The sequence below is a fragment of the Macaca fascicularis genome, chromosome 8 (genome assembly GCF_037993035.2).
Source record: "Macaca fascicularis isolate 582-1 chromosome 8, T2T-MFA8v1.1".
Lineage (NCBI taxonomy): Eukaryota > Metazoa > Chordata > Mammalia > Primates > Cercopithecidae > Macaca > Macaca fascicularis.
The window spans coordinates 111,311,245-111,332,603 of record NC_088382.1 but is presented as its reverse complement, the minus strand read 5'-3'; the positions used below and the strand labels follow the sequence as shown (position 1 = coordinate 111,332,603).

The 21,359-nt window shown below is 41.5% G+C and overlaps 1 protein-coding gene across 13 annotated transcripts in view; it reads left to right on the top strand.

Annotated features, from left to right (window-relative positions):
• Positions 1 to 21,359, top strand: part of NCALD (neurocalcin delta) — a 444,446-nt gene that overhangs the window by 402,391 nt on the left and 20,696 nt on the right. For all 13 annotated transcript variants that reach the window (XM_045399198.3, XM_045399194.3, XM_045399195.3 and 10 more), the window contains one exon: positions 12,359 to 12,755. In XM_045399198.3, the coding sequence (XP_045255133.1) occupies positions 12,378 to 12,755 (378 nt within the window). In that variant the 5' untranslated portion in view covers positions 12,359 to 12,377. The remainder of the gene's footprint in view (positions 1 to 12,358; positions 12,756 to 21,359) is intronic.

Sequence of the window (21,359 nt, the reverse complement as noted above, 5' to 3'; positions counted from 1 at the left end):
ACACTCCCAGAATTTCTTTGTTTGGGACAGCCTTGGAGTTTCTGTAGGCCTGGAATGTGACCATTTAGTAAGGCCTTGGTCCACTTTCTCATGGGCTCTTTAAGCATGCAGTGTAAGTACCCCTCCAATTGCTGGCAACCTGGGAGGGAGTAGAGGCAGAGTTAGACACTACATGGACTGGAGTATCTGGGAAAGGAGATGCCGTCAGGAGTTGAATTTCAAGCTATAGAAGACGTAGGATGCTATTGAGGTAAAATATGTCTTTAGGTTGAAACAGGAGAGAGGGTATTTACGTGGTTACAACAGTGCACTCTTTTAAGAGCAGGGTGGATGTGCCCTCCTAAGCTCTGGAATAGCAAATGCCAAACTCACATGTGTGTCACTATAACTCAGGCAGACCATGGGGGTGGGGAGTGAGGCGTAGAAGTCCAACTCCAATTCCAATTTAATTCTCATCTTAGGGGGTATGTAAGCTCTTGCAAGATGCGTAGTTGGGTTATAAGGGCTTTAAAGGAGAATGGCTTACTGGAGAACTTACTGCAAAGAGGTTCTTCATGTCATTGGCAAGAATAAGTTTTTGCCAATATCAATCAGCTCTATCTGCTAAAAACCCTGCACTGGCTCAGCCTCAGTCCAGAGTGAAAGCCAAAGGTCCCTACAGTCACCTCCAGGCCCCACATCATCTGGCCCCTCATGATGGTGCTGATGTCATCTCTTTCATACTCACACCCTCCACTCTAGCCACAGCCTGGTTCATGCTAGGCACGCCTCCAGTTTAGACCCCTCTCTTTCACTGTTCTCACTCCTGAAAGAGTCTTCTCACAGTTACCTCCATAGTGACTGGCCTCACTTCCTCTGGTCTTTTTCCAGTGTTGCTTTCTCAGTGGGGCCTTCCCTGGCTTCTGATTCAAAGCTCTGACACCCATTCACCAACTGCTGGTATTCTACGACTCCCTTCTCTTCTTTACTCTTCTCCATGGCACCTCTTCATCTATCATTTCCCCTTCTTATTTTGTTTATTGTATGTCTATTGCAACTAGACTGTAAGCACCTGTTTTAATGGTGCTTACAGTCTGTGGCAATAGACGTATAAGAATAAGATCTTGCCAATGACATGAATAACCTCTTTGCAATAAATTCTACCTAAGGGTTACAGGAACCATGACCAAGTGAATAAAAGAAAAGTGGAGTCAACCTAAATGTCTATGAAGGGGAATTAGTTAAATAAATTCCATATAATGGAATACCAAAGGGCTGTAAGCCTCATATTATGAACCACTGTATCTGTTACCTAATTCGATGCTTAGCACAAGGGCAGTGCTCAATTGATTATTTGTTGAATCTATTGATAAATGAAAATTTAGCAATTTGAAAGGGTTACATTCATATGTATGAGTTACATTCATACGTATAACATGGAAGAATTTCCACAATGTTCTATTTTTTTTTTTTTTGAGATGGAGTCTCTCTCTGTTGCCCAGGCTGAAGTGCAATAGCGTGATCTTGGATCACCACAACCTCCACCTCCCCGGTTCAAGTGATTCTCCTGTCTCAGTCTCCTGAGTAGCTGGAATTACAGGCACATGCCACCATGCCTGGCTAATTTTTGTATTTTTAGTAGAGATGGAGTTTCACCATGTTAGCCAGGCTAGTCTCGATCTCCTGACCTCGTGATCTGCCCGCCTCGGCCTCCCAAAGTGCTGAGATTAGAGGTGTGAGCCACCATACCCAACCAATATTCTTTTAAGTGAAAATGAAGGTTAAAGATTAATATAGAATGATCCCATTTATGGTTAGAGTGTACAGGTTTGATACATATGCATTTAAATGTCTAAGGGGATATATATGATTTAAACTGTTAATAGTGTCTTTTTATGGAGTGCTATTGGATCAGAATGAAGATGTTCACTTTCTCATTTTGACATCCCTTTATTACTTAGATTTTTTTCAATAATGATGTAATACTTTGGTAATCCGCAAAACAAAAAATGGTATTTCCATATTTGGAGGAGGGGGAAAGAGTTGCTGTTAGACAAGGTTCTGCTCAGATTCTTATCAGAAGTATGTTTTATTGGCAGTAATGTGGTTGCACTTTATTTTTATGAAAAATAAAACTTGGAAAAACCCCCAGGCCAGGCCCATTTCAACCTGAAATGCACACTCCAGTAGAGCAAGGTCTCTGATATTTCGGAGACTGTAACCTCTGCTTGCCTGGAGTAGACAAGATGATTTCCTGGGCTTTATCTCATGCTGTAGGGAAGGCAGAAGAAGAGTACATTTGTTTCTAGTGAGCCTCTTGCTCACCAGAATTTTGTACCATTTCAGTTCTCATCTCAAACCCAGTCACCTCTCTGCAGGGGGTATGAGAGCCAGGTGTGTAGCTGGGAGCCCCAGGCCATGACCCTTCACACAGGAGGTATGAGCCCACATGCCCAACCTCACTGGGAAGAGGCCTCACTGGGAGCAATGGCTTCGTAGCATATTTCAAACAATTCCAGCAAAGCCATTTGGTGATCCAAATGGGGCATAGGTCTCATTTCCTTACATTCATTGGCTCATCTTAGCAGAAGCAAGACGAGAGAATATTCTTCGGTCAAGATAAAGACTAAGTTAGTGAGATTATTATATAACTCTTCCATTCTCCCTTCCTTATATTTCAAGAACCTTTTTTAAGTTGTGTCTCCACAATCTAGACATTCCATTGGTTGAAAAGTCAAAGCAACTGTTAGTGGGCAAGATTACATGCTCCAAATTAGGCAAACTTTTTTTGTGTGTTTTTTTTCCTTCTGTTTGTTTGTTTGTTTGTTTTGTTTTGTTCTGAGATGGAGTCTCGCTCTGTTGCCCAGACTAGAGTTCAGTGGTGCAGTTTTGGCTCACTGCAACCTCCACCTCCCAGGTTCAGGTGATTCTCTTGCCTCAGCCTCCCAAGGAGCTGGGACTATGGGGGGGTGCCACTATGCCCAGCTAATTTTTTGTGTTTTTAGCAGAGACGGGGTTTCACCATGTTAGCCAGGATGGTCTCGATCTCCTGACCTCGTGATCCGCCCACCTCAGCCTCCCAAAGTGCTGGGATTACAGGCATGAGCCATGCCCGGCCCTAGGCAAAAGTTTAATGAACCTAGTCTCTTTCAGGAATCCCTGTGGTTTCTGGGTTCCTTGTTGCAGCCAAACTTGACTTTAGCTGCTCGATTCTTGCAAATTCCATTTTAGGAGACTTCTGTGCAGTTTGCGTTGAGACTTGTCCTCTAAAGTTAATCAGGCTGTCCAGGATAAGTTATGTCCTTTGCCCTGGAAAATCTAACTCTGGGCTCTGAGGAATTAAGTCATGGAGCTTTCAGAACCTTATGAGGAATCGCAGAAATGCAAGGCTGCAAATCTTTCCCTCCATGGATACACAAAATAAAGAAGGGAACGCGCTTATCCTGAAAGCCTGTTCACCAGCCACCATTTCCTCTCACTGTGGCATCATTTTTTGTTGTCATTCCTTGATTTTTCTTTTTAAGTGGAAACGTAAGTTCTTATTTTAGATTCCTGATAGTAGCTCCTTGTTGGTAATTGGGTGTCTTCTCTTTGCATATGTTTTACCTTTTTCATCTGCAGTCAATATCAACTCCAGATTTATGTTTTGATCTCTAGGAGACTGGGTGTGACCCAAAATAAGTTGAGAGATTTCACATTCCCCTTCCCAGTGTAAATTACTGAATAACAGGATGCCAGTGTCTAATAGAAAAGGTGCACAGTCACATAAGGAAATGCAGGACCAAAGCAAAGGCCCTTAAGAGGTAAAAGAGGGGACATCCAGGAGGCCAAGGTGCCTGGAGCAGAGAGAGAACTGAGAGGTAAGTCAGAGATGGCCCAGGGCCAGCTCACGCAGAATCTTGCGAGCCAAAGAGGGAATTCTAACTTTATTCTAAGCGCATGAGAAGACTTCATAGAACTTTAAGCAAAGGATTGACATAGTCTGATTAGTGTTTTTAAGAAGATACTTTTATGCTGGGCGTGGTGGTATGCATCTGTAGTCCCAGCTACACAGGAGGCTGAGGCAGGAGAATTGCTTGATCCAGGAATTCGAGGTTGTAGCGTGCTAGTGCACCACAATCTTGCCTGTGAATAGGCGCTGCACTCCAGCCTGGGTGACATTGAGAGGCCCTGTCTCTAAAAAAATGAAAATATTTTATAAAAGGTTACTCATTACTCTTGGAGGCTGAATAGATTGGGACAAGGAGTAGGGAGAGGGAAGATGAGTGAAAAGTGAGATTTCTGTGAGAGAGTTGTTGTAGAAGATCAGGTAGGAGATAATAGTTTGTATTGAGGTGCTGACAATGGAAATGGCGAGAAGTGAATGGATTTAAGACAAATTTTGGACGTGGATCCAACAGCTTGCTGATGGAACAAAAGTGAAAGAAATCATGGATGGGCCTCAGGGCTTTGGAGAGAGCAGTTGGGTGGAAGATGGTGTTCTTCACTGAGATGAGGCAGGTTGGGGTTCGGGCTGGGGAGAGCACAAGATTCAGAGAAAATACCAAGAGCTCCAATTCTTACTTGTTTTGTTATATTGAGAGCTTTCAATGTCCAGCCTTGAACTGGGCATGACGGACACAACATTGAAGAGGGCATGGTTTTAGCTTCCTTGTGTTTGTCTACCTACTTTACTGGCTGTTCCTTCTTATTCTCCTTTACTGGCTCCTTCTCATCTCCCAGAGTCTAAATGCCACGTGATCAAAGGCTCAGTCCTTGATCTACATTGATTTCCTTGGTGCTGTCTTCTGGTGTTTGGGTAGAAACAGTATACATATCCACTTCCTCGGTGCTTTTCTATCCACATTCACGTCCCTGGTGCACTCATTCAGTCCTTGGCTTTGAACTCTATCTATATACTGATGACTACCAGATTTATATCGCCTCACTGAACCTCTTCCTCTACCTATAGACTTATGTATTCAAGTGCCTGCTTGACATCTCCAACTGATGTGTAATAGACATCTCAGGGTTAACACATGTACAACTAAATATTGATACTCATGCCTCATCCAAAAGCCCTGCTTCTCTTGCATTTTCCCCATTTCTATAAATGTCAACTTTATCCTTACAGTTGCTTAGGCCCAAACCTTGGTGCTATGCTGCACTGTTCTCTTTTTTCACATCCTACATATGAACCATCAACCAAGCCTGTTGGCTCTACCTTCAAGCTGTACCCCGAATACAACCAGGTGCCCTTTTCTGCTGATACCACCCTGGTTCCCGCCACCATCACCTCTTGCCTGGATCATTGCATGGACATCCTAACTGGTCTTCCTGGCTCTGCCCTTTTCTTGTTTAGTTTACACTCAACACAGCAGTCGGAGTGGTCCTGCTAGGATATAAATCAGCTCTATCACATCTCTGCTAAAAACCCTACACTGGCTTGGCCTCAATCAGAGTGAAAGCAGAAAGTCCCTACAGTCACCTCCAGGTTCCACATCACCTTGTCCCTTATGATGGTGCTGATGTCATCTCCTCTCCCACCTCATGCCCTCTACTCCAGCCACATTCTGGATCATGCTAGGCATGCCTCCAGCTTAGATCCCTCTCATTCACTGTTCTTGCTCCTCAAAGAGTCTTCTTACAGATATCTCCATGGCGACCTGCCTCACTTCCTCTGGTCTTTTCCCAATGTTGCTTTCTCAGTGGGGCTTCCCCTGGCTTCTTATTCAAAATTCCAGCACCCGTTCACCCACTGCAGGCATTTCACCACTCCCTTCTCTTCTTTTCTTGTCTCCATGGCACGTCTTCATCTATCATTTCGCTTATTTATTTCATGTATTATATGTCTATTGCCACTAGACTGTAAGTGCCATGGAGATGGGAGAGCTCCCTTGACCCCTTTGTGGGACTTGCAACAGGGGTGTGGCTTGCTTCCTTGGACACCATGCTCAAACCCCCTGTGAGAGGGGGAGCATGCAGGCAGGAAGGTGTGGGCCGGAGGTGAGCCCTTTTGGGCTCCAGCCCCACAGAAGTATCTAGTGGTGTTTTACAATTAATCTTCTTTTAGCAGTTGCTGTCTGCAGATGGCCAAGTGTTAACCAGCTCAGTGGAGAGTCAGGGTGACAGTCTTTTACACCCTGCCATCTTGGTACCCAGGTTCTTGTTTGGCGTCCAGGAAAAATCAGGTCACATGAATGGTTCAAAAGGTGATGAATGTGGAGGATTTTATTAAGCAGCAGAAGCAGCTCTCACCAGAAGGGAAGCTGGAAAGGGGATGGTGCAGGAAGAAGGCGATCTTTCCCCAGAGCCCTCTGTCTCTGGCCGGGCTCCTCTCTGAAGTCATGCTGTCTGAAGTTAAGCCATGTCTATCCATAGTCTCTGATGCTCAGTTGCTGCTTCTCGCTTGATGTTCAGCCGCTTGTCTCTCTGCCATCTGAGGTCTGGGGTTTATATAGGCACAGGATGGGGGGCAGTGCAGGCCAAAAATGTAACATTTGGGTGGGAAAACAGGGATAACAGTTCTTATTTAGGGCCGTGATTTCCAGGCTTGAGGGTGGGGCCTTTGCCAGGGAACCGCCCTCTTCTACCCAGTATTTCCCTGCCTCGTGTCCATATCACCATGAAAACGGGGGCTTTGCCTGTGATGCTCCCTGCTGAATCCCCGGTGCCTAAGAGTGCCTCACCCCCAGTAGACACACTTAGTGCCTGTTTGTGGAATGAATGATTTCCAATAGGAGGTTGTCTCCTCCTTCTTCACTACTTCTCTCTAACTTTTTATGGACTGTTGTCTTAATCTCTATAAATGCTTTGTCCTTGGAAGTAGTAAAGCATAGGGCTAAAACCACTAGGCAACCATGCATCAGCCCACACTGACAGTTCGGCTCTCTCATTTACAAGCAGTGTCACCTGGGATAAGTCACCCAGCCTCTGAGTTTTCATTTGTTTGCTTATGAGATAGAGAAAGCCTGCCTGCCTAGCACACAGGTTGTGAAAGTTCAATAGGATGTCACATGAAAGATCATTTAGGATAAGGCATTGTTTTCATTTATGGCAGTGCCTGGCCCTGACTGAATGCCAGAGCTTTACATGTTTGACTGTCTCATTTAACTCTCACATCGAATCAATAAGAGATGAACTCATATCATTAAACTCATTTTACAGATGAGAAAACTGAGGGGCACCGAAATGTGAAGTGAATTACCCACCAGCTAATAAACAATTGAGCGAGGCTTTGAAGCCAAGCATTTCTGTTCTAGTGTTTTTCCAGTGTTCATCCAGAGGGACATCCAGGAGGCCAATGTGCCACAGTTCCCAACAGACTATATTCTGAGTTATCTACAAACATTTTTGAGTCACTTGAAGATTTGTCTTTGCATTCTGATTGTAGTTTCCACCAGCCCATGCAGACTAAGTAGGTCTCATTGTTTTCTCTTAGAAATGGTAAAATATCATCTAGTCACTTATGAGAAAAATTGTGATTAGAAAAAATGTTAGCGTTGTCCACTTTATGGTCATTCAAGAATGGTAAGTGTGAGCAGAGAACAACAGTTCCACAGATTGATTAGTTGGTAGTTTAACGTGGATGTCTGAAAAAATCACATATATGTAATTTCTTAGGATTCTTAAATTAGTAAATCTAGTTTACTGAACCAGTATTAGCATCACTATTTTAGATTATAAAACTGCCTTAATTGTGTAGAATTGGCTTACAGATTGTTACTTAAGAAGAATGGGATTCTACCTATAGTTCTGTTGTAGCACATTTAACAACAAACATGAAAAGATATATTAGCTTTCATAGAAACATGTTCGTTCTATAAATAGGTTAATGGTATGGTAAGTCCCCTAAGATAACTGAATTAACATCGTTTATATTAACATTACTGCTGTTGATAAGGCCATATGAATTTGTGGGTTTATCTGAATTGTAGGCTATTCCCATTATTAAAAATAAAGACAAAACTTTGAGTTACTATTTGTGAAAACCTTATTGTGCTCTGTAGAAATATTGAACTAATGTTAAAGTATTTGAATGCTTTGGTTTCAGGGATTGGTTTAGAATTGGAGTCCTTTTTCATTGGTTAGTCTTACAAAAGTGTAAGCCATTATGTTTTTGACTATTTAAATAAAAACAAGTGCTATTTTAAATGTACAGAATAGATTGATAGTATAGAAGAGTCTTAAGTTCTTCATAGAACTTTAGAAAAGAGAAAGATATGCTAATTCAGTTTGTTTCGTCTTCTGCACTGTGTATATACACTTGGTAATTATGAGCTCAATTTTGTTTTTTGAAAATTTGTGTTCATAATTTAGGTAATTTGCTACTTAAAGCACTAAGTCTCTGATACCTGAAAAGTAAATGTAAATGGTGATGGTAAAATAATATGCAGAGAAAAAATTATTAAAAGATAGCCCATCATACCTATGTTCAACTAGCACAAAATAAATGTTTTAATGACTGATTGGAGTTATGAAAACGATTTGACCCAAGGTGCAACTTTTGTCTCCAAACTGTTTTTCTCTTGACTGCTAATTACCGTAGCATTTCCCTAATGTTATCCTGCCCCATCCCTTCAACTCAAACTAGCAGAAATTCCTGTTTTCCCAAAGAAAAAGGCATTGTCAGGCTTTCCTCTGTCTTCCTCCTCGCCACCTAAGGAATGAAACTCTGTCAAATGTCCCCTGAGATTTTTGTTGTACCATCTAACCAAGTCCAGATGGTGTCTCAAGTTTAGTCCTCATACGTAGTAAAGTGTTTGTCGTTATCTACTAAAATGAATTCTAGGCTTAATTGTGAACACTCGTTTTCCCAATAACTTATTCCATGCTTTTCTGCCTTGTTTGTGTTATGGCCTTTCTGTGCTGATGAGTTTGTAAATGTGGTTTAATTACTGTTTACCAAAAAATAGCTGCCTACAGATCAGTCTCAGTGGGACACTTCGCCAAAATGTTGAGGCAGTTTGTTTCTAGTGCTAAAGCAGCTAATAAATTTGAAGCACTTTTTAAACATTGGGAAAGGCACTTAAGTTTGGTTGTGAAGAAATGGTACTTTATACATTGGAGACATAAATCATTCTTTAAGAGAATAGATTTGAATATCAAAATGGCATTTTTCCCCAAGATCAGGCAAGCAGCAATTTGCGCAAACTGTAATAATGGTGATTTGATTGAAAACCACCCGAAGAGATATATTCTAAAGAACTCCCCAAAAGGAAAACTTGAACTTACTTGTAAATTCCATAAAATGTTTCAGAGCTCTAGAAAGCCGGGTATTATGTATTACTGGATGTTTCTGAATTCTGGCCGCAGGCAAATTGCCAACTTAGCAACTAAATGACAGCTTCACAATTCTAATACAAACCAGCCTCTGTAACTTTGTTTTTCTTAATCTCCAAAGGAAAAAAAGGACACAGAGGGAAGTGAAAGATACTAGACTGTTCAATTTATAAATTCCATTTGTTCTCCATTTGAGTTGTAGTTTAATTTCGCTTTTGCATAAAACGGTGTTTGCTTGATTCTGCCCAAAGAGGGAACTCTGGGCCGAGCGTGGTGGCTCCTGCTGGCAATCCCAGCACTTTGGAGGATGGCATGAGCCCAGGAGTCTGAGACCAGTCTGGGCAACAAAGTGAGACCCCCGTCTCTACAAAAAATTAAAAATTTAGCCAGGCATGGTGGCGCACACCTGTAATACCAGCTATTTGGGAGGCTGAGGCAGGAGGATTGCTTGAGCTCAAGAGTTTGAGGCTGCAGTGGGCCATGATTGCACCACCACATTCCAGCCTGAGTGACAGAGTCTTAAAAAATAAAAGGCTGGAGGGAACTCAAAAAGTAAGTTCCTTCCTACAGCAGTTGGCCATACTCATAAGTGTGGTGCCCCATACTCCCGTCCCTTTGGATGCCTGCATATGAGCAGGGCAGCTTCTGCCTCCAGTGCAGAAGTCAGAAAACAAAATCAATAAACTTGGCAATGAATGAGGCTTGCTGGTCATTATCTGAACCATGAGTATTATGAAAGCAGTTTGAGCAGTGTAAGATACAAATACCACCCTGTAGAAGTTTATTTTTAGTGAGGTCACCAGACAGGCCTCACTAAATTCAATACAAGAGGTCCTAAGCTCAAGTCTTAACCACCAGATAGTTTTCAGTGTGTAAAATAGCATCCTGAAAACCAAGCCCCCTTGTTTCTGGCAATAAGCCTCCTTTTCCAAGATTATTCCATGTTTCCACGTTGTAGTTACCTTTCTATCAATCATTTTTCTCAGTCATGCCTTCATTAATTCATTCTTTCACCAAACGCCATTTGTGGTGGGCCCTAGCAAGACGAAGCAGCCCCAGTGGAGACTCTGCCTCAGGGGTCTGACCGTGTAGCAGAAGGCAGACAGAAACAAGCCCCCAATGGCTGAAATCGCAAAGAAGATTGACAATCATTATTAAAATGGAGATATGCTGTCTTTCAGGTATTCCGTAATTTTTCTAAGCCTTGCTTTCAAGTTTGTTTTGTTTTGTTTTGTTTTTTCCCCAATAGAGGAAAAATGTAAAATACAAGTGCAGAACTTTTTTTTTTTTTTTTTGAGAAGGGGTTTATCTTGACCACACTTAAATCACATACCTTGGGAATTAGGAACTAATCTCATATATCACCTCCTCCAAAAAAGCTTCCCTGAGAGCACCCATGCCCCCTTTGGGTTGGGCATCTTTTCCAGGTACTCTCGCCAAATCCACTGTCTATTCTGTGGCATATCTGTCATATTGTCCCCTCACTGTCACCACCATCCCCTGCACACACAGCTAGGTGCACTTAGGGAGAAGGGGCCACGCCTTATTCTGCATCCTCAGAACCAGAAACACACTGGTAATTGAGAGCCAAATGTTGAGCCAATTTGTCTCTAGTGCAAAAGCACTATAAATGAGAAGCACTTTTTATGCATTGAGAAAATAACTTAAGTTTGGTTTTGAAGAAATGGTGCTTTTTATACTCAGGAAAATAAATCATTCTTTTTTTTTCGAGACTGAGTCTCGCTCTGTCACCCAGGCTGGAGTGCAGTAGTATAATCTCAGCTCACTGCAAGCTCTGCCTCCTGGGTTCATGCCATTTTCCTGCCTCAGCCTCCCAAGTAGCTGGGACTACAGGTCCTGCCACCATGCCAGCTAATTTTTTTGTATTTTTAATAAAGACGGGGTTTCACCTTGTTAGCCAGGATGGTCTTGATCGCCTGACCTGTGATCCACCTGCCTTGGCCTCCCAAAGTGCTGGGATTACAGGCATGAGCCACCGTGCCTGGCCAAAAATAAATCATTCTTTAAGAGAGTAGCTTTAAATATCAAAGTGGCATTTTACCCCAAGGTCAATAATAATTACAGATATTTCCCCACCTAGTAAAAGTTGCCTTTATTTTCCACATCATATTAAGTTTAAAAATAGATAACAAAAAGGTGTGCATTCTTGTGTTTTTAAAATGTAAATGTATGGAAATATATATTAACAGCATATTTAAGTACACATACAAAAAATCTGGAAGAACACATATCAACATCTGGCAGTTGTTATCTCTAAGGGTTAGTATTTGAACTGATGCTAATTTTTTTCTTTATGTATCACTGTTTTACTATTTTGCTATAGATATGTGCTACTGCTATGATAAGAAAATGCAAAGTTATTTGTATTTTAAAGAGAAACGTTTGGCCTATTTCATAAGCCAAAATCATAAGACATAACTTTATGATGCATCATCTTTACTATGAAATCCCAACATTGTCAGTGATTTATTCCATGCATTTAAATCACTGAACTAGCATGGTAGAGTTTGCTGGTATTAGACAGGTTTGCTTCCATTTTCCGTCTTCATGTCTGTGTTTATAATATTCAGAAGGTATCCAAGCAGCATTTTACTTGGAAATATTCTAGCAATAAAACCTGCTAAATGATTTCCCTTGGTCTCTCTCTTCCTCCTTTCCTTTACTTTTCCCTGCTAATACCTGGATTAGCTATCAGAACCCCAGCCTTCTTAAATTTAAGCTCAACCTCTGGCAAATTGATGTCAAAATTAAGTAAGCGATTAATTCTCCCTCCCTCCCTCCTCTATCTCTCCTTCCTTGCCCTCACTTCCCTCTACCTCACCCTCTCTCTGAACCTTTTGCTTTCAGGATGGCTCTGTATAAAAGAAATATTCATTTTCTGGTCAGTTATAATTCTGCTGTGCATCCTGTACTGGCCTATCTTTCTATTATTTTGTTTGGCTGACCAGTATGTTGCAAAACCTAGACAGTGTTATTGGACTCGTATAGAGTTTATTTGTTTGTTTTTTCTTCTTCCCAAAGGAACAATCACAAATTATAAAATGCAGCCCTAAAGAGCAGCTCTACAAGTTATATATGTTTTCTTTTCTATCTGCAGCTGAATTCTTGCCGCCAGGATGGGGAAACAGAACAGCAAGCTGCGCCCGGAGGTCATGCAGGACTTGCTGGAAAGCACAGACTTTACAGAGCATGAGATCCAGGAATGGTATAAAGGCTTCTTGAGAGACTGCCCCAGTGGACATTTGTCAATGGAAGAGTTTAAGAAAATATATGGGAACTTTTTCCCTTATGGGGATGCTTCCAAATTTGCAGAGCATGTCTTCCGCACCTTCGATGCAAATGGAGATGGGACAATAGACTTTAGAGAATTCATCATCGCCCTGAGTGTAACTTCCAGGGGGAAGCTGGAGCAGAAGCTGAAGTGGGCCTTCAGCATGTACGACCTGGATGGAAATGGCTATATCAGCAAGGCAGAGATGCTAGAGATCGTGCAGGTACGTAGCCTGAGCCCTTTATAAAAAGAAGGACATGTATCTCAAGTAAGAATTGGAAGGTGCGCAGTATAGCACAGTGCAGAGGTTGCAAACGGGTGAGTGACCAGGACACTTCATTTGGCCCACCCTGCATGTTTGAACAATTTAACCTGCATTACAGTGTGGGGAGACTGCACATAAAAATCCACCCTGGTTGGCATCTCTTGAAAAACTCAGAACCTCTGGCCACACTGGGCTCAGAATCTGGCCTGTTACAAGTCACCTGATACTTTGTGGTGACCCTTACACTGCAGATGGACATATACTTTTTGGGCCACATTCATTGTGGCCACTCCGTCAACTTATTGCAATGACCTGCCTGGACCCAGATCCTTTGGGGTTATATCCCCCAGACTGGGGGTTAATGACAAAACTCTGACCTGAGTTCAAATCTTGCATCTTTCAGTCACTTTGACCAAGTTAGTTCACCTACACGAGCCTTAGTATCCTCAGCTATAAAATGGAACTATCAGTTGTACTCTCCTATAGCATGGGGTTATTTTAAGATTAGGTGTGACTCTCCATGCTAAATGGTTAGCACAGTGCCAGTCATATGGAAAGTTCACCATCATCATCATTATTTATTCACAACTTTACTAGAGTCTCGAATAAGAGCAGGGATCTGGGCTCCAGGCTCCATTCCATCAGAAGTACAAACACTGTAGCACTGAGGCCTAGGTCATTTTAGTAAGAGACACTCCATTTTACTCCCCAAATCACTCTCCCAGAGTCAGTTTCCTGAACATAACAGGGGGAGGGGCCCTAGCATTGGCTACATTTTCCTTGTGGGACCCCAGCAAACTTGGGGAGGTAGGCAAGCAGGGTAAGGAGCTAGAGTCATGGCAATGACAGGTGGCTCAGCAGTGGGTGGGACCCAGAGACAAACATAAGGAGACAGAGACAGGACTCAGGAGAGGACCAGGAGAGCCTCACCTGCAAGGAACAAAAAGGACTGGATGGGTGGGCAGCACCAGGGATGCTGGCAGTCGCTCCCTGTCTTGGCAGGCAAGTGAGGCACAATGGGAGAGCATTTGGCAGCAGACAGCAGGGCCACGGGAGCGGGCCTTTGGCTTCCTAGAGGGCTCATTTTAGAAGCCAGCCCTCATTCCAGGACATCTGGGTCCTGCAGAAGTGGAGCTACAACCCCTGAGAGAACTGTTGGGGTGCTGGATGGGTGAGGGGACATAACACAAGGAGACAAAAAGGACTAAGCTACAGGGGAGGGTGGGATGTGGGTGTAGTGGCCTACAGCAAACCCCAGGGAATCTGGTTATGGAAATGGAGGCCTGCAAGATGAACTGTTATGGAGCCTTGAAGCTGAAGTCCAGGGCCTGCTCCCAGGACAGTAGGACTAAACCCATGTGCACAGTTAATGGGACAGTTCATATTTGGGTGGGATGCAGAAGCAGGCATTCGAAATGACCCTGACTCATCGGAAGTGCTCCAGGATCTGCCAACTACTTCTCCTTTCTTGTTGGGCCACCAGTGGTTGTTCCTTCACCTAGAGCAGTAACTATCTGAACAAGTTGTGTTAAATTAATTATTCAGAGATGAAGATTTTGAAACAAACAAACAAAAAAAGATCCCTCCCTTCCTCTGAGAATAAACTTATGAAAAATACAATGTCTGTTGCACAAACAAGGCAGTATAGAAAAACATAACAGATAAACAGAAAAACTTATTCATAATTCTACCCTACCCACAAAGAGAATCTCTACTAATAATTTTTTAATACATCTTTCCTGGCCCTATTTTCATACATCTAGAAATATCTAATTGATTTCATTATGTGGATGAAGTTTTCTGTCTTGTCATTTTCACTTAATAACAAAGGTATTTGTCAAATTTTAACAACTTTGAGTACAGATATTTTAATGGCCGCATAAGAGTCCTACCATATATTATAATTTGCTTAATGTTCCCCATTGTTAGGTGTTTAGGTTGTTTTCAGTTTTTATTGTTATACATAATGCTATAACTTTTTAAAATAAAACAAATCAATAATTATTGTGAATAAAGTGTTTCTACATTCAGGATTATTCCCTGAGAACAAATTCCCAAAAGTGCAATTACTGGGCCAAAGGATATGAGACATTTCCAAGGCTCTGGATGCACTCTGAAAATTGTTTTTCCAAAGTGTGTGATGGATGTTTCCATATCCTTGCACTTGTCTAATTTTTCTTAATCTTTGCTAATTAAATAAAAATTAGAATTACATTAAAATTTAAAAGGTGATTAAGATTGGGTGCAGTGACTCAAGCCTATAATCCTAGCACTTTGGGAGGTTGAAGCAGGTGGATCACTTGAGGTCAGGAATTTGAGACCAACCTGACCAAACCCCATCTCTACTAAAAATACAAAAATTGGCCGCGTGCAGTGGCTCATGCCTGTAATCCCAGCACTTTGGGAGGCCGAGGCGGGCGGATCACCTGAGGTCAGGACCAGCCTGACCAACATGGAGAAACCCCATTTCTACTAAAAATACAAAATTAGCCAGTGTGGTGGTGCATGCCTGTAATCCCAGCTTCTTGGGAGGCTGAGGCAGGAGAATCACTTCAACCCGGGAGGTGGAGGTTGTGGTGAGCCAAGATCAGGCCATTGCACTCCAGCCTGGTCAGCAAAAGCGAAGCTCCATCTCAAAAAAACAAAAAAAAAAAGGTAGCTGGGTGTCGTGGCTCATGCCTGTAGCCCCAACTACTTGAGCTACTTGGGAGGCTGAGGCAGGAGAATTGCTTGAACCTGGGAGGCAGAGTTTGCAGTGAGCTGAGACCATGACATTGCACTATAGCCTGGGTGACAGAGTGAGACTCTATCTCAAAAAAAAGAAAAAAAGAAAAAAAATGACACATTTTAATTAGTGTTATTTGTGTTCTTTTCTTTAAATCTGGGAGTGCTATGCTCCACACCTCTGTAGTGAAAGGGATGAGTACATTCTCCATTTGAAGAGAATTGCTTCATGACTGGAATCTAAGGAAAAAAAAAATCTCATTAGACACTGCCGATGAAAAGAGTCAAACACTGCAAAACATTTGGAGATGTATTATTCTGAGCCAAATATGAATGACCAATGCCCTGTGACACAGCCCTCAAGAGGTCCTAAGAACATACGCCCAAGGTGATTGGGGCACAGCCTAGTTTTGTACATTTTAGAGAGACATGAAACATCAATCAAATACATGTGAGATGTACATTGGTTCCATCTAGAAGGGTGGGGCAATGTGAATGCTGGGGACAGCCGGACTCCCAGGTCATAGGTGCATTTAAAAATGTTCCAATTGGCAATTGGTTGTAAGAGTTATGATCAATAAAAAGGAATGTCTAGGTTATGATTAGTGGTTGTGGAGACCAAGGTTTTATCATACAGATGAAGACTCTAAGTAGCAGGCTTCAGAGAGAATAGCTTGGAAATAGTTCTTATCAGATGTAAGATCTGTGTTGCTGTTAATACCGGTGGGCTTTTCCTGAATTCCAAGAGGGAGGAGGGTATAATGACGCATGTCCAATACCCCTTCCATCATGGCCTGAGCACGTTTTTCAGGTTAACTTTAGCATGCCCTTGGCTAAGAGGAGGGTTTCATTCAGATGATTGGGGGAGCCTTAGAATTTTATTTTTTGGTTTACAGCACCATGTTAGCTCCTGCTCAACACTTTTGCCCAGTGGTCCTGGCTGCTGTTGGTCAATGGTTTTGTGATCAGTACTGATGAAGATGCAGATGCTGAGGCAGGGAGGAACCTTTAGTCCTCGTAGGCTGATGAAATCAACACTCCCTGCTAAGAACTCGGCCCTGAGCAAATAGTATAGGGAGGAAAATGGACACTGTCCCTTTTCTGTGGAATCCAATTTGGGCAAGAGACAGAGAGAATTGCAGAGAATATACAGAAGGCACGAATTGACCCCCACCCAACCCCTGTTGACTTCACTCCACCACATTTGCTAAGGAATGTAAAAAGTGATCGTCAGAAGGAAGGTGCTTTGGGGCAATGTCTTTTGGAAAAATAAATAAATGAAATGAAATAAATAAAACAAAAAGAAGGTGCATCAGCCTCCCAGAGGCATTTTCTTCACTATAAAGCATCTCAGTCCATTCACAGGCCCACAGTGTTTCCAGGCTATAACTGTAAGGACACCCATTCCTTACAAAATGCTCAGATACTCATGGCTCTTAAGAAGCCTGCAGAGGAAAGCTTGAATTTCTTAAACTGTTTTCTAGAGCGCTAAGTCCTGATGATTAATATTCAGGACCACAGAAAGGAAATATTGTAGCACCCTGAGGTGACTTCCAAATCATCAAAGAGATTAAATTAAACTTAGAACCATTTTCTTATTAAGGGCTATGTTATTCTATTCTGCTACTTTGCAAACTGACAATTCATGTATTCTGCCACATTCTTATGCTAATCTCCCTGCTTTCAATCATTCTGGATAAATTGGAATTTACTGCAGGATCTCACAGAGCTTCCCATTCTATTTTTTTTTTCTTTTTTTCCGCTCCCTCTTTGAAAAGCCACACTCCTCAAGCCTTGTGACTGCTGCGGGAAGCTTTGTGCCTGTGTCTGGCCGTCTTTTCTTTCTTGTGGCTGGTCTGCAGCACTTAGGAGAATGATCCTTTGCTTCAGAGGAGTCACTGTCAAGTTTCTGTTTTGTGCTTTTCTAAATATCTGTTAGAAAGTGATCAGTTAGGAGCAAGCTATGGACCAGGAGAACCATCAACAAATTAAGGTTCTATTTGTTAATATGAGTTAACACCTGTAACTTGATAACAAGTGTTGATACATGCATTCTTACATGTCCCTCCACAACTGAGAAATTCAAGCAATTTAATGAAAAATACAAATTTATGATTGTTCACCTACAAACACCAGTAACTGGTCTGGGTGAAGACTGGGGTGAAAACAAGTTTATAATTAATTAAGCTTGACAATGAATGGGGTGTAGGACTCCAACTCATGAATTTTCTAGTTGCTCTTCCCTGACATTGCTTCCTATGGTTTAGCTTTAGTATCCACAGAATAGTGCTTGTAGTGACAAGCTGAAATTGTTTTGTATTTCATAACATTTGATAGGGAAAAACTCTAAAATTTATGGGACTACTGTGGATTCTGTGTAGCTCTGAATCATACCAGATTAGTTCCCCTCTGGCGGCTATAACAATGTTTGAGAAAGCCAGTCGCTTAAAAACACAATTATTATCTTATAGTTCTTGAGGTCAGAAGTCTGAAATCAGTTTCATTGGGCTAAAACTAAGGTTTCCTCAGGGGTGTGTTCCTTCTGGAGGCTGTTGGGGAGAATTCTTTCTCCTGCCTTCCCCCAGTTCTAGAAGCTTACTGAGTTCCTTGGCCGATGGCCCTCTTCATCCGTCTTCAAAGGCAGCAACAGCAGATTGAGTCCTTCTCAGGCTGCCGTCCTCTGTGTATTTTACTCTGCTTTTCTCTTCCACTTAAAAAGATCCTGGGATTTCACTGGGACCATGTGAATAATTCAGGGGAATTTTTCCTTCCCTCTCAATATTCTTAATGTAATCACATCTGCAAAGTTTGTCTTCCTGTACAAGTTAATGTATTCACAGGTTTCAGCGATTTGGATGTAGACGTCTTTGGGGGCCATCATTCAGTCTGCCACATATGCCAAAATGCAGCTGTGTTCCTTTTTAAAGAAAATATTTTTGTGCTAGATCAACATCTGGGTGAATGAGCAAAACCATATGCAGATTTATTTTTAGGACCTCAAATGAACATTTTTACATTCATGTGTTTATTTTATTTTTTATACTTTTTTCTTTTTTTTTAAATTATACTTTAGGTTCTGGGATACAAGCGCAGAATGTGCAGGTTTGTTACATAGGTATACATGTGCCATGGTGGTTTGCTGCACCCATCAACCCGTCATTTACATTAGGTAGTTCTCCTAATGCTATCCCTCCCCTTGCCCACCACCCCGCAACAGGCCCCGGTGTGTGTTGTTCCCCTCCCTGTGCCATATATTCTCATTGTTCAGTTCCCACCTATAAGTGAGAACATGCGGTGTTTGGTTTTCTGTTCCTGTGTTAGTTTGCTGAGAATGATGGTTTCCAGCTTCATCCACGTCCCTGTAAAGGACACGAAATTATTCTTTTTTGTGGCTATATAGTATTTCTATGGTGTATATGTGCTACATTTTCTTTATCCAGTCTAACATTGATGGGCATTTGGGTTGGTTCCAAGTCTTTACTATTGTGAATAGTGTTGCAATAAATATATGTGTGTGTGTGTCTTTATAGTAGAATGATTTATAATCCTTTGGGCATATACCCGGTAATGGGATTTCTGGGTCAAATGGTATTTCTATATCTAGATCCTTAAGGAATCTCCACACTGTGTTCCACGATGGTTGAACTAATTTATGTTCCCACCAATAGTGTAAAAGGATTCCTATTTCTTCACATCCTCTCCAGCATCTGTTGTTTCCTGACCTTTTAATGATCACCATTCTAACTGGCATGAAATGGTATATCATTGTGGTTTTGCTTTGCATTTCTTTAATGACCAGTGATGATGAGCTTTTATAAATATGTTTGTTGGCCACATAAATGTCTTCTTTTGAGAAGTGTCTGTTTATATACTTTGCCCAGTTTTTGATGGGGTTGTTTTTTTCTTGTAAATTTGTTTAAGTTTTTTGTAGATTCTGGATATTAGCCCTTTGTTAGATGGATAGATTGCAAAAATTTTCTCTCATTCTGTAGGTTGCCTGTTCACTCTGATGATAGTTTCTTTTGCTGTGCAGAAGCTCTTTAGTTTAATTAGATCCCATTTGTCCATGTTGGTTTTTGTTACCATTGCTTTTGGTGTTTTCATCATGAAGTCTTTGCCCAAGACTATGTCCTGAATGGTATTACCTAGGTTTTCTTCTTGGGTTTTTATGGTTTCAGGTCTTACATTTAAATCTTTAATCTATCTGGAGTTAATTTTTGTATAAGGTGTAAGGAAGGGGTCCAGTTTCAGTTTTCTGAATATGGCTAGCCAGTTTTCCCAACACTATTTATTAAGTAAGGAATCCTTTCCCCATTTCTTGTTTTTGTCAGGTTTGTCAAATATCAGAGGATTGTAGATGTGTGGTGTTAATTTTGAGGCCTCTGTTCTGTTCCATTGGTCTATATATCTGTTTTGGTACCAGTACCATGCTGTTTTGGTTACTGTAAACTTGTAGTATAGTTTGAAGTCAGGTGGCATGATGACTCCAGCTTTATTCTTTTTCTTAGAATTGTCTTGGCTATACAGGCTCTTTTTTGCTTTCATATGAAATTTAAAGTACTTTTTTAATTCTGTGAAGAAAGTCAATGGTAGCTTGATGGGAAGAGCATTGAATCTATAAATTACTTTGGGCAGTATGGCCATTTTCATGATATTGATTCTTCATACCATGAGCATGGAATGTTTCTCCATTTTTTTATATCCTCTTTTATTTCCTTGAGCAGTGGTTTGTCATTCTCCTTGAAGAGGTCCTTCACATCCCTTCTAAGTTGTATTCCTAGGTATTTTATTCTCTTTGTAGCAATTATGAGTGGGAGTTTGCTCATGATTTTGCTCTCTGTGTATTACTGGTGTATAGGAATGCTTGTGATTTTTGCACATTGATTTTGTACCCTGAGACTTTGCTGAAGTTGCTTATCAGCTTAAGGAGTTTTGGGGCTGAGACAATGGGGTTTTCTAATTATACAATCATGTCATCCTCTGCAAACGGAGATAATCTGACTTCCTCTCTTCTTATTTGAATACCCTTTATTTCTTTCTCTTGCCTGATTGCCCTGGCCAGAACTTCCAATACTATGTTGAATAGGAATGGTGAGAGAGGGCATCCTTGTCTTGTGCCAGTTTTCAAAGGGAGTGCTTCCAGCTTTTGCCCATTCAGTGTGATATTGGCTGTGGATTTGTCATAAATAGGTCTTATTATTTTAAGGTATGTTCCATTAATACCTAGTTTATTGAGTGTTTTTAGCATGAAGGGGTTTTGAATTTTATCGAAGGCCTTTTCTGCATCTCTTGAGATGATCATGTGATTTTTGTCATTGGTTCTGTTTATGTGATGGATTATGTTCATTGATTTGCATATGTTGAACCAGCCTTGCATCCCAGGGATGAAGCCAACTTGATCGTGGTGGATAAACTTTTTCATGTGCTGCCGGATTCGGTTTGTCAGTATTTTATTGAGGATTTTCACATCAATGCTCATCAGGGATATTGGCCTGAAATTTTCTTTTTTCTTGTTTCTCTGCCAGATTTTGGTATCAGGATGATGCTGGTCTCATAAAATGAGTTAGGTAGAAGTTCCTCTTTTTCTATTGTTTGGAATAGTTTCAGAAGGAATGGTGCAAGCTCCTCTTTGTACCTCTGGTAGAATTTGGCTGTGAATCCATCTGGTCCTGGGCTTTTTTTGTTGGTAGGCTATTAATTACTGCCTCAATTTCAGAGCCTGCTATTGGTCTATTCAGGGATTCAACTTCTTCCTGGTTTAGTCTTGGAAGAGTGTAAGTGTCCAGGAAATTATCCATTTCTTCTAGATTTTCTAGTTTATTTGCATAGAGGTGTTTA